Here is a 13,589-nt window from a genome sequence, read left to right as displayed (position 1 = left end):
GTGTTGTGACAAGGTAGGGGTGGTATACAGAAGATAGCCCTATTTGGTAAAAGACCAAGTCCATACTATGGCAAGAACAGCTCAAACAAGCAAAGAGAAACGACAGTCCATCATTACTTTAAGACATGAAGGTCAGTCAACCCAGAAAATGTCAAGAACTTTGAAAGTTCCTTTGAGTGCAGTCGCAAAAACCATCAAGCTCTATGATGAAACTGGCTCTGAGGACCGCCACAGGACAGGAAGACCCAGAGTTACCTCTGCTGCAGAGGATAAGTTCATTAGAGTTACCAGCTTCAGAAATTGCAGCCCAAATAAATGCTTCACAGAGTTCAAGTAACAGACACACTTCAACATCAACTGTTCAGGGGAGACAGCGTGGATCAGGCCTTCATGGTCGAATTGCTGCAAAGACACCACTACTAAAGGACACCAATAATAAGAAGAGACTTGCTTGAGCCAAGAAACACAAGCAATGGACATTAGACCGGTGGGAATTTGTCCTTTGGTCTGAAGAGTCCAAATTTGAGGTTTTTAGTTCCAACAGCAGTATGTGTTTGTGAGACGCAGAGTAGGTGAATGGATGATCTCCGCATCTGTGGTTCCCACCGTTAAGCATGGAGGAGTGAAGGTGTGGGGGTGCTTTGCTGGTGACACTGCTTTGCTGGTCACACTTAACTAGTATGGCAGCATTCTGCAGGGATACACCATCACATATGGTTTCAGTTTAGTGGACATTGTTCCAACACACCTCCAGGCTGTGTAAGGGCTTTTTGACCAAGAAGGCGTAGTGCTGTATCAGATGGCCTGGCCTCCACAATCACCCGACCTCAACCCAACTGAGATGGTTTGGGATGAATTGGACTGCAGAGTGAAGGAAAAGCAGTCAACATTGTCCTGTTGAAAAACAAGTCTGAAACAAGTCTTTAACACATTTTTTGGTTACTACATGATTCCATATGTGTTATTTTCTAGTTTTGATGTCTTCACTATTATTCTAAAATGTAGAAAATAGTACAAATAAAGAAAAACCCTTGAATGATTAGGTTTGTCCAATCTTTTGACTAGCACTGTATGTGTGGGTGTGTGGGTAGAGTCCAGTGGGTGTGCATCGATTCAGTGCAAAAAAAATGTCAATGCAGGTACTCTGGGTAGCCATTTGGTTAGCTATTTAACGGTCTTGTTTAGCAGTCTTGTGGTTCGTCCAGGGTCCTGTTGGTTCCAGACTTGGTACACTGGTACCGCTTGCCGTGTGGTAGCAGAGAGAACAGTCAATGGCTTGGGTGGCTGCAGTCTTTGACAATCTTTTGTGCCTTCCTCTGACCCCTGGCATAGACAGAGGTCCTGGATGGCAGGGAGCTCGACCCCAGTGATGTACTGGGCCATACTCACCACCCTCTGTAGCGCCTTGCAATCGAGTGGTTTCAGTTTTCGCACCAAGCGATGATGCAACAAGTCAAGGTGCGCTCAATGGTGCAGCTGTATGACTTTTTGAAGATCTGAAGGCCCATGCCAAATCTTTTCAGCCCTCTGAGGCGGAAGAGGAGCTACCGTGCCCTCTTCACAACTGTGTGGGTGTGTGGTGGACCATGTTAATTCCTTGGTGATGTGGACACAGAGAAACTTGAGGTTCTCGACCCGCTACACTACAGCCCCATCGATGTGGATGGGGGCGTGCTCGCCCCTCCATTTCCTGTAGCCCACGACCAGCTCCTTTGTCCTGCTGACGTTGAGGGAGAGGTTGTTGTCCTGGTAACACACTGCCAGGTCTCTGACCTCCTCCCTGTAGGCTGCCTCATCGTCGTTGGTAATCAGTCCTACCACTGTTGTGTCGTCAGCTAACTTTGATAATGATAAATAAAAAGTGCATCATGTGCCTAGGTTGGTGAGAAGAAGAAGGGTTTATTAATATTACTTATACCATGGCATTGTTGAATACTTGTTTCTGATTGGCTTGAAGGGCATTCTAGAGCATGAATTCAATGGATATAGTTCTTGCATGTTCTATGTTTGAGCCGCTTTTGAAAGCAAAAGTCAAATTGAAAACATTATTGGCATCGGTGAATTTGATTTCCATAATAGCAAGCTAGGACTTATAGTTTGGTTAGCCAAACTAGCAAGTCTGTTGGTTTGGTTACTGTCACTATCTAGTAAACTTGTTAGCTACTTCAGTGGATGTTTAACACATGTATACCCGCAAATGAACACATTTCTAGCTATACATTTGTTAAAATTATATAGCCATGGTATAAAGGGACAATCAAGCTCGGGGTCTTTGTGTTCCTTGGGAAATAAAGCAACTCCGTGGAAGGTCAGTTCCACTCCCAAAGTGTGTCATGGAACACACCTTCCACATGGTTCATTATTTTCCAGAGAACGCATAGCCCCCTCGTTGATTTCCCCTTCTGATCCTTTCTGAGACCAGAGAGATACAGAATTATGCCCCAGTCAATCATCAGATAGGAGAGAGGTGTTTTGCTCTCTACACACATTACCCCATAATAGGTTCAGATGTCTGACGCAGTTCTCTTGACAGATCAATGGCTAGAGTGCATCGAGAAAACAAGGAGACACAGAGAGAAACTCAGTTGCATACTCCTAGTGCCAAAACCCATTGGATGAGAAAGCCAGAGGTCCCGCCCCTCCGACCTTCTCCTCCAATGGGTTTTCAGAATGAGGCGAGTAGAGAGGATGCGAGGAGCATGCAATTGAGATTCTCCCCAAAATCACATAGCAATATTCATTGCAGGTTTCTAGTTCTAGTTCTACATTCTACTTCCTTTTCTCAGTAGCATCGGGGTTTCATGATTGGCTCAGGCATACCATATAACATGGTTATAGACCATTGCTTACTGGCCATTTGAGACTCTCCACTTCGTTGAGCATCCGCCGAGGACAGTGCCCAGCTGCAGCAGGTAGAGAGGGAATGATAGACATTGCTGAAAATTCTTTACTACAATTCTGAGAGGAGAGCAAAAACCAAGCTTCAAATACACCAGTCGTAGGATTCAGACAGATAAAGGGACAGTTGTGCTATTTTTTAAACAATTATTCAATTCACTGTTTGTCCTTTTACCAACCAAGAAGCCTTTGTTTTTTGACTGAGTCATACACTGGGCAACACTGTCAGAAGAGCAACATGTCATTTTACAATACAAATCCCCCCCCCGCCCCCAAAAAGACAATTTATTAATATGGATTCACCATTAACAATATTTTTGTATGCATGATTTAAAGCCAGCTAGTCATTTATAGACAAGAGGACATCAGCATTGTCACGTTCTGATCTTAGTTCCTTGGTTTTGTCTCTGTTTTTGTATGGCCAGGGCGTGAGTTGGGGTGGGCAGTCTGTTTGTTTTTCTATGTTGGTTTTTGTGTTCGGCCTAATATGGTTCTCAATCAGAGACAGGTGTCGTTAGTTGTCTCTGATTGAGGATCATACTTAGGTAGCCTGGGTTTCACTTTTGGGTTGTGGGCGTTTGTTTTCCGTGTGAGTGTTACTCCACACGGTACTGTTTCGTTTTTTTTCACTTTATGGTTTTGTTCAGTTCGTTTCATTAAATATTACATCATGAACACTTACCACGCTGCGCTTTAGTCCGATCCTTCTCCCACCTCTGAAAACCCTTACAGAAACACCCACCACCAAAGGACCAAGCAGCGTGGTAACGTGCAGCAGCAGGAGAGGCAGCGATATTTGGAGAACTGGACTTGGGAAGAGATTCTGGACGGCAAAGGACCCTGGGCACAGTCAGGGGAATACTGCTGCCCCAAAGCAGAGCTGGAGGCAGCGAAAGCAGAGAGGCGCTGGTATGAGGAAGCAGCACGGCAGGTGGAAGCCCGAGAGGCAGCCCCAAAAATGTATTTGGGGGAGGCACACGGGTGGTGTGGCGAAGTCAGGTAGGAGACCTGTGCCAACTTCCCGTGATTACCAGGCAGGCACCGTGTTTTGCGGTGGAGCATCCCAACTCCCCGTATCGGAGTGGGCATCGGGCTAGGTCTCCAGTGCGTCTCCTCAGGCCGGCATACATGGCACCAGCCTTACGCATTGTGTCCCCGGTTCGCCAGCACAGCCCAGTGAGGGCTATTCCACGTTGCCGCACTGGCCTGGCTACGGGGAGCATTCAACAAGGTAAGGTTGGGCAGGCTCGGTGTTCAAGAACTCCAGTGCGCCTTCACGGTCGGTCCGGTCTATCCGGTGCCACCTCCACGCACCAGCCCTCCGGTGGCAGCCCCCCTCACCAGGCTGTCTCTCCATCTCCTTCCTACAGGTGCTCCCGCCTGTCCAGTGCCGCCTGAGCCTTCATCCTGCCCAGCGCTGCCAGAGTCTCCCGTCTGTCCTGAGCCGCCAGAGTCTCCCGTCTGTCCTGAGCCGCCAGAGTCTCCCGTCTGTCCTGAGCCGCCAGAGTCTCCCGTCTGTCCTGAGCCGCCAGAGTCTCCCGTCTGTCCTGAGCCGCCAGAGTCTCCCGTCTGTCCTGAGCCGCCAGAGTCTCCCGTCTGTCCTGAGCCGCCAGAGTCTCCCGTCTGTCCTGAGCCGCCAGAGTCTCCCGTCTGTCCTGAGCCGCCAGAGTCTCCCGTCTGTCCTGAGCCGCCAGAGTCTCCCGTCTGTCCTGAGCCGCCAGAGTCTCCCGTCTGTCCTGAGCCGCCAGAGTCTCGTCTGTCCTGAGCCGCCAGAGTCTCCCGTCTGTCCTGAGCCGCCAGAGTCTCCCGTCTGTCCTGAGCCGCCAGAGTCTCGTCTGTCCTGAGCCGCCAGAGTCTCCCGTCTGTCCTGAGCCGCCAGAGTCTCCCGTCTGTCCAGAGCCGCCAGAGTCTCCCGTCTATGCAGAGCCGCCACAGTCTCCCATCTGTGCAGAGCCGCCACAGTCTCATCTGTGCAGAGCCGCCAGAGTCTCCCGTCTGTCCTGAGCCGCCAGAGTCTCCCGTCTGTCCTGAGCCGCCAGAGTCTCCCGTCTGTCCAGAGCCGCCAGAGTCTCCCGTCTGTGCAGAGCCGCCAGAGTCTCCCGTCTGTGCAGAGCCGCCAGAGTCTCCCGTCTGTGCAGAGCCGCCAGAGTCTCGTCTGTGCAGAGCCGCCACAGTCTCATCTGTGCAGAGCCGCCAGTGTCTCCCGTCTGTCCTGAGCCGCCAGAGTCTCCCGTCTGTCCTGAGCCAACAGAGTCTCCCGTCTGTCCTGAGCCAACAGAGTCTCCCGTCTGTCCTGAGCCGCCAGTCAGCCAGGAGCCACCAGAGCCGCCAGAGCCGCCAGGAGCCGCCAGTCAGCCAGGAGCCGCCAGTCAGCCAGGAGCCGCCAGTCAGCCAGGAGCCGCCAGAGCCGCCAATCAGCCAGGAGCCGCCAGTCAGCCAGGAGCCGCCAGAGCCGCCAGTCAACCAGGAGCCGCCAGTCAACCAGGAGCCGCCAGAGCCGCCAGTCAACCAGGAGCCGCCAGAGCCGCCAGTCAGCCAGGAGCCGCCAGTCAGCCAGGAGCCGCCAGAGCCGCCAGCCAGCCAGGAGCCGCCAGTCAGCCAGGAGCCGCCAGAGCCGCCAGTCAACCAGGAGCCGCCAGAGCCACCAGTCAACCAGGAGCCGCCAGAGCCGCCAGTCAACCAGGAGCCGCCAGAGCCGCCAGTCAACCAGGAGCCGCCAGTCAACCAGGAGCCGCCAGAGCCGCCAGGAGCCGCCAGAGCCGTCAGTCAGCCAGGCGATGCCAGAATCGCCCTTCACTCCGGAGCTGCCGGAGTCTGCCGCCTGTCCGGCGCTGCCTGAGTCTCCCGCCTGTCCAGCGCTGCCGGAGTTGTCCTTCAATCCGGCGCTGCCGGAGCCTCCCGCCTGTCCGGCGCTGCCGAATCTACCGTCCGTCCGTCGCTGCCGGAATCTCCCATCCATTCGGGACCCGTGGCGAGTGTCCCCAGTCGGAGGTCGGAGGCGAGGGTCGCCACTCATAAGAGGCCACGGGGGCGGTTGAGGAGGCGGACAAAAACTATGGTGAAGTGGGGTCCACGTCCCGTGCCAGAGCCGCCACCGCGGACAGAGGCCCACCCAGACCCTCCCCTATAGGTTCAGGTTTTGCGGCCAGAGTCCGCACCTTTGGGGGTACTGTCACGTTCTGACCTTAGTCCCTTTGTTTTGTCTTTGTATGGTCATGCGGTGAGTTGGGGTGGGCAGTCTGTTTGTTTTTCTATGTTGGTTTTTGTGTTCGGCCTAGGATGGTTCTCAATCAGAGGCAGGTGTTGTTAGTCGTCTCTGATTGAGAATCATACTTAGGTGGCCTGGGTTTCACTTTTGGTTTGTGGGTGTTTGTTTTCCGTGTGAGTGTTACTCCACACGGTACTGTTTCGGTTTTCGTTCATTCACTTTATTGTTTTGTATTTCAGTGTTCAGTTCGTTTCATTAAATATTACATCATGAACACTTACCACGCTGCGCTTTGGTCCGATCCTTCTTCAACCTCTGAAAACCGTTACAAGCATCCTCACTACCCCATGATAGGTTTAGGTGTCTGATGCAGTTTTCTTGATAGATCAAGGGCTAGTGCCTTGAGAACAAGGAGACAAAAATCAAAATATGGTTAACTGCATACTTGGAGTGTGTTTGAAAGTGGGCATTGCAAAAGAAGTGGATGGATCAATAGCGACGGATGTAACATCAGTGGATATATCAATAGCGACGGATGTAACATCAGTGGATGGATCAATAGCGACGGATGTAACATCAGTGGATGGATCAATAGTGACGGATGTAACATCAGTGGATGGATCAATAGCGACGGATGTAACATCAGTGGATGGATCAATAGCGACGGATGTAACATCAGTGGATGGATCAATAGCGACGGATGTAACATCAGTGGATGGATCAATAGCGACGGATGTAACATCAGTGGATGGATCAATAGCGACGGATGTAACATCAGTGGATGGATCAATAGCGACGGATGTAACATCAGTGGATGGATCAATAGCGACGGATGTAACATCAGTGGATGGATCAATAGCGACGGATGTAACATCAGTGGATGGATCAATAGCGACGGATGTAACATCAGTGGATGGATGTAACATGTAACATCAGTGGATGGATCAATCAGTGGATGGATCAATAGCGACGGATGTAACATCAGTGGATGGATCAATAGCGACGGATGTAACATCAGTAGATGGATCAATAGCGACGGATGTAACATCAGTGGATGGATCAATAGCGACGGATGTAACATCAGTGGATGGATCAATAGCGACTGATGTAACATCAGTGGATGGATCAATAGTGACTGATGTAACATCAGTGGATGGATCAATAGCGATGGGTGTAACTTCAGTGGATGGCTAAATAGTGATGGGTTTAATATCTGTGGATGGCTAAATAGTGATGGGTTTAATATCTGTGGATGGCTAAATCAGTGATGACGGATGTAACATCAGTGGATGGATCAATAGTGACGGATGTAACATCAGTGGATGGATCAATAGTAACATCAGATACTCCATTATCAGTGGATTCAATAGTGACGGGTAATATCAGTGGATGGATCAATATAGTAACATCCAGGTGTACCGGGCTATGGCCAGCTTACATTGCAGGTTAACTAACAGAGAACTAACGTAGCAGGTTAGGATAATTAACGTGACAGGTTAGGAAACGGATGAGGCTTAGCTAAAATGCTACAGTTGTCAACAATCGAGTCGTTGTGAGGCCAAATCAGCCCCGCAAAACAGTATTGAGTGGCAACAAACCTGCCTAATTAGCTGATTCGCTTTCCATATACCCACTTCTGTTGATCCTCCCACTTCTGTTTACATGCCCACTTTCAGACACTCTCCGTCTATGCAGTTACCCATGACTCCAAAAATCACCTAACATATTCAATGCAGGCTTCTAGTTCTACATCCTACTTCCTGTTTGCCAGTATCATCGGGTCTCATGATTGGCTCGAGCATACCATGCAACTGATATGAACCAATCATAAAAAAAATAAAGGTATAGAGCATTATTTATTTACCATTTGGGACTCTTCACTTCAACACAATATACAACCAAGGTAAACAAAGTAAGTTTCCATTCATCATTCAGTTTTATTCGTTATCCATCATCCCAGTACCCCAGTACTATAGAAGAGCAATGCATTGATATTTCAACAATATATTTTATAAATAAATCAGACATTCTTTGATACAGTTTGTTAGTAGGACATAATAATAATAATGTTTAGTCCTATGGAATGAGGGTTCACTGGTGTGGTTGGCAGCAGCCAGGATGATTTTGCTGGGAAACAGCGCCTCCGTCTGGTTAAAGACCTGACCAACACCCTGTCCCTCACACACATTACAATACCTCCCATTGGTTTGTGACACATGTGCCCTGTCCAGAAATAACTCCTAGCCTCTTACCCCTTAGTGTGTGCGTTCTACACAACCTCCTAGCAGCTAGGGAGTTGTCTCTGGACATCACCAAACAAGAGTAAACTGATAACCTCAGAGAGTCTGTGACACTCGCGTCTCTCTATTCAGTGTCACGAGAATAAGATAGCAGTACTTAAAGATAACACTTAAATTGGGATGTGTGGGTACTAGGTAGGCCTATTCTCTGTACACGCCTGCCCACAAGGCTTTTGAAATAGTGGCAAGTTACAGTGCAAAGCAACAGTATTGATGTAATGGCTTATAAAGTAAGCACGTGGCCATTATTCATACTCATCTCAAGTTTCCACATATTTTTATTCTGCTGGGGACAGAGTAATCTCGCTCGCCAGACTCAGGGAACTCTGCACAGTTGTGAGACGAGACTGCTTGCCGTGTGGGGTTTTAGGCTGGGTTTCTCTACATCACTTTGTGACATCTGCTGATGTAAAAAGGGCTTTATAAATACATTTGATTGACTGATTGACTGGGTTCTAGTGGAATGTAGGACTAAACCTGTTTCTTAAGCGGTTGGACTGTAGCTATCCAAACAATACACTCTGATATTGCCATACTCTCCTTCGACTTTCATCTGTGTGTGTGTGTGTGTGTGTGTCACCTTGTGACCAATGCAGGACAGGTATGAAAACAGAGGGCCTCCGCACAGCAGACTGTATAGAAGGGCTGGAGTTTGGCGCCCTCCAGTGGTCAGGGGCTGACATAGGTGTGGATGCTGGTCAACGGTCTAACAGGCAGACAAACTTGCGGAGCCCCTTCACTCACTTCCAGAATCCTGACACATTAAAGCTTTGATTTCACACAGAGAAAATAACAAACAAACACAACGCATAGCTCTGACACAGTCAATGCACATTCAAATAAGGAATAATTCATACTTAAAATATGTATAATTTAAGTTCCCCCGAAAAAGGAAGTGGGAAACACATCTGAGACAGACAGGAGGTGCATCTCAATAGTCTAAAATAGATCCCGCTCTCCTCTCCTTTAACACAACAACACAACAGGTTAGGTGAAAGCAATACAGCTATGGCTGTTTTTCACTCGTCTCCACTCCTTTCATATCAGTGCAGATGAAGGAAAGAAGACAAGCGAGGAAACCACTTCAGACTATCTATCGCCCAATGCCCATCCAGATTCCTCTGGGCCTGCCCAGTCATGCGCCACCTCATGGTCATACTATCCTATGACACCCCAGGATCCAAAATATCAAAGCAGCATTCTCATATATAACCCCCAAAATGTATATATTCCTCTTCCTCGAACACTTTTCCTCTTTAAACATTGTGAGCAACAAAACGATCATCACTAATAATAAATACACAAAATTGTGGATAGTGCTGGAGAACAATGTCATCACTTCCTCTTCATCATCCCGGTGTGCACGTATGTAAGACGACAGAGACACACCAGACAGGAGACAAAGGGGAGGAACGTGGGAACCTGGCAAACTACACTACCCATGATCCTCAGCGTGGTAGGAGAATCATTCTCCCCTGGTCTCCACCATCGACTACACACAGACAGGATGTTTGGCTTGCCGAACTGGCTCATGATTTGTTTGCTTGTTTTGAGAGGACACAGAGATAGAGTGTACACTGACAGTCGTCGGAGTGGAGACGGTAGAAGTGCATTTATGTGCTCTGAGAAAAATAACAGCATGACAGAAAATGTCTAGCCGCAAGAGAAGCAAGGATCAAAAACAGAAGTGTCCGGGTGGGATGAGAGTGTGAGGTACTTTGGTAGGAGACATGCCTAATGGGAGTGAGATTGAGGGAATAGGATGCTACGGGACAGTAGGGAGAGAGGGAAGAGACTGAGGGGAGAGACTACGGGACAGAAGGGAGAGAGGGAAGAGACTGAGGGGAGAGACTACGGGACAGAAGGGAGAGAGGGAAGAGACTGAGGAGAGAGACTACGGGACAGGAGGGAGAGAGGGAAGAGACTGAGGGGAGAGACTACGGGACAGTAGGGAGAGAGGGAAGAGACTGAGGGACAGTAGGGAGAGAGTGAAGAGACAGAGGAGAGAGGGAAGAGACTGAGGGGAGAGACTACGGGACAGTAGGGAGAGAGTGAAGAGACAGAGGAGAGAGGGAAGAGACTGAGGGGAGAGAGGGAAGAGACTGAGGGGAGAGAGGGAAGAGACTGAGGGGAGAGAGGGAAGAGACTGAGGGGAGAGAGGGAAGAGACTGAGGGGAGAGAGGGAAGAGACTGAGGGGAGAGAGGGAAGAGACTGAGGGGAGAGAGGGAAGAGACTGAGGGGAGAGAGGGAAGAGAGGGAAGAGACTGAGGGGAGAGAAGGAAGAGACTACGAGACAGTAGGGAGAGAGGGAAGAGACTGAGGGGAGAGACTCCGGGACAGAAGGGAGAGAGGGAAGAGACTGAGGGGAGAGACTACGGGACAGAAGGGAGAGAGGGAAGAGACTGAGGGGAGACACTACGGGACAGTAGGGAGAGAGTGAAGAGACTGAGGGGAGAGACTACGGGACAGTAGGGAGAGAGTGAAGAGACTGAGGGGAGAGACTACGGGACAGTAGGGAGAGAGTGAAGAGACTGAGGGGAGAGACTACGGGACAGTAGGGAGAGAGTGAAGAGACTGAGGGGAGAGACTACGGGACAGTAGGGAGAGAGGGAAGAGACTGAGGGAAGAGACTACGGGACAGTAGGGAGAGAGAAGAGACTGAGGGGAGAGACTACGGGACAGTAGGGAGAGAGTGAAGAGACTGAGGGACAGTAGGGAGAGAGGGAAGAGACTGAGGGGAGACTACGGGACAGTAGGGAGAGAGGGAAGAGACTACAGGACAGTAGGGAGAGAGGGAAGAGACTGAGGGGAGAGACTACGGGACAGAAGGGAGAGAGGGAAGAGACTGAGGGGAGACTGAGGGGAGAGATACGGGACAGAAGGGAGAGAGGGAAGAGACTGAGGGGAGAGACTATGGGAAAGTAGGGAGAGAGGGAAGAGACTGAGGGGAGAGACTACGGGACAGAAGGGAGTGAGGGGTGAAGGAGTAGGGTGTTATGGGACAGGGCCTGTGAATCTGAGTCGGTAAACTCACAGTGAAGGCACAGTGCTCTGTTTGTGTTGATCATTCATGCTGCTCAGAAGATGAAACAAGGAAGAAGAAGAACAAACAACGATGACGAAGAGAATGAGCTTTGCTCTTTCCTCTCAACTCTCTTCGATCGTTTGGTTTGCTGCACCAGAGTCTGAGAGAGAATTGAATTCCTTCTGAGGCACCAGAATATTACTCTGCTCATATTAAATCTGCCACAGAGACGGACAGAAGTTGGTGCTTTTCAATTCAGCTCTCTTTGTCCGGCTTTAAAATATCCACTATGCCGTAGCATTTAGGCCCAACCTGCACAATACTGACAGAAACCCTCCCCATCTAAATCTTCTACCCCTGAATCAGAACCTTTCAGAATCAGAATCTTCTACCCCAGAATCAGAATCTTCTATCCCAGATTCAGAATCTTCTATCCCAGATTCAGAACTTTCAGAATCATGTTTGAAACTGTGAGAGTTATGTGTTCTAGCTGCCGGTGGTTGGTTGAAGAAGGGGAGGAGAACCCCGTAAGGTAGTGAAGGGGAGGAGAACCCCGTAAGGTAGTGAAGGGGAGGAGAACCCCGTAAGGTAGTGAAGGGGAGGAGAACCCCCTAAGGTAGTGAAGGGGAGGAGAACCCCGTAAGGTAGTGAAGGGGAGGAGAACCCCGTAAGGTAGTGAAGGGGAGGAGAACCCCGTAAGGTAGTGAAGGGGAGGAGAACCCCGTAAGGTAGTGAAGGGGAGGAGAACCCCGTAAGGTAGTGAAGGGGAGGAGAACCCCGTAAGGTAGTGAAGGGGAGGAGAACCCCGTAAGGTAGTGAAGGGGAGGAGAACCCCGTAAGGTAGTGAAGGGGAGGAGAACCCCGTAAGGTAGTGAAGGGGAGGAGAACCCCGTAAGGTAGTGAAGGGGAGGAGAACCCCGAGGAGGGGAAGGTCAGGAGAAAGCCGAGCGCAATCGTGGACATGGCATAACATGATTAGCATTTTGATTTGCATTTTATTAGGAACTCGATGTTAAACATCATCATTTTTTTTTATATTTAAAGACTATTCTACAAATTAAATATATTTGGTGTAATGCAGACATATTTCAATATTATAGACAGCTTCTTCTCAGATCACCTTATGGCTGGCTGATTATTGATCTGCCAATGCTGGATCCCAGTTTCAACCACATGTGAATCTCCCTCCCCTGACATACAGCCTCTAGGCTTGCTGTACTGTATGTCTAACATGGATGGGCAGACCCCGCTCCACTAAAACCAATCTGTCATTTTGTGTCACAACAGAAGCCACTGGTCACTGACTGGGCATTGTGCAGGCTGGGCCTCAGATGGAGTGACCTCATCAACATTAGACAGACAAACCCGACAGACCAATAGGAGCGTTTCCTTTGTTCAATTCACGTTCCTTCATTGTGCCATGTTCATGTTCCTCTAACTAGTTTTTTTATTTTATTTTTTAGATTTGGAGTAAGTTATTATGTTTTTGCATTCTGGAGACATGCCACATGCCCCTCTCAGCGAACAAGTTGTGTCCTTCCAGCGGGCGCTCCTCTTGGTCCAGGTCAGGTGAAGCTCTGGGGTGGGGGGGTGAAGGGTCGGGGGGAAGTGCCTCAGGGGTCAAAGGGCAAAGGTCGCTCTAGGTGTATCATGGGATAGGGTGTCAGATTGGCTTGTCATGTGTTCCAGATGAGACCCAGCTGCCCCTTTCTGGTTGCTGAGGTAACGAGGGGTGTGGGCTTAGAGAGAGCAGATAGGGGGGTTGTGGGAGTTAGAGTTTTTCTGGGGGGAGGGAGAGTGATTTCAGGTATAGGGGTGTTTCTGTGTGTGTGGGGGGGGTGGATAGGGATGGTTTAGGGATATTGGCTGGGGGGCAAAGAGTGACCAGATCAGAGGTCACATTTACAGTTTCTGCTTCCCTGAGATGATGCTGCTGTAGAGCTCCTGGTGCAGCTCCACATAGCGCCCCCTGCTGGGGTCAAGGAAGTACAGTTTGTTTGACGTGATGCTTGGGTCAAAACCCTCCCGCCGCATCTCTGTCTTCTGGAACTTATAGGTGCCTGGAGGAGGAGAGTGGGGGAGAAGAGGAGAGGTGGTAGTGCGGTAGAGAAGTGTGCACTAGTTCACTACATCCCACAAATCTAAAAGCATTGGATT

At 49.7% G+C, this 13,589-nt stretch overlaps 1 protein-coding gene across 3 annotated transcripts in view; it reads right to left on the bottom strand.

The window, feature by feature from the left end:
• Positions 1 to 12,906: 12,906 nt before the first annotated feature.
• Positions 12,907 to 13,589, bottom strand: part of slc27a4 (solute carrier family 27 member 4) — a 26,734-nt gene continuing 26,051 nt past the window's right edge. For all 3 annotated transcript variants that reach the window (XM_052525989.1, XM_052525988.1, XM_052525990.1), the window contains exon 13: positions 12,907 to 13,492. In XM_052525989.1, the coding sequence (XP_052381949.1) occupies positions 13,335 to 13,492 (158 nt within the window). In that variant the 3' untranslated portion in view covers positions 12,907 to 13,334. The remainder of the gene's footprint in view (positions 13,493 to 13,589) is intronic.

The sequence above is a fragment of the Oncorhynchus keta genome, chromosome 9 (assembly GCF_023373465.1).
Source record: "Oncorhynchus keta strain PuntledgeMale-10-30-2019 chromosome 9, Oket_V2, whole genome shotgun sequence".
NCBI lineage: Eukaryota > Metazoa > Chordata > Actinopteri > Salmoniformes > Salmonidae > Oncorhynchus > Oncorhynchus keta.
This window is presented reverse-complemented; position numbering and strand designations above follow the sequence as displayed.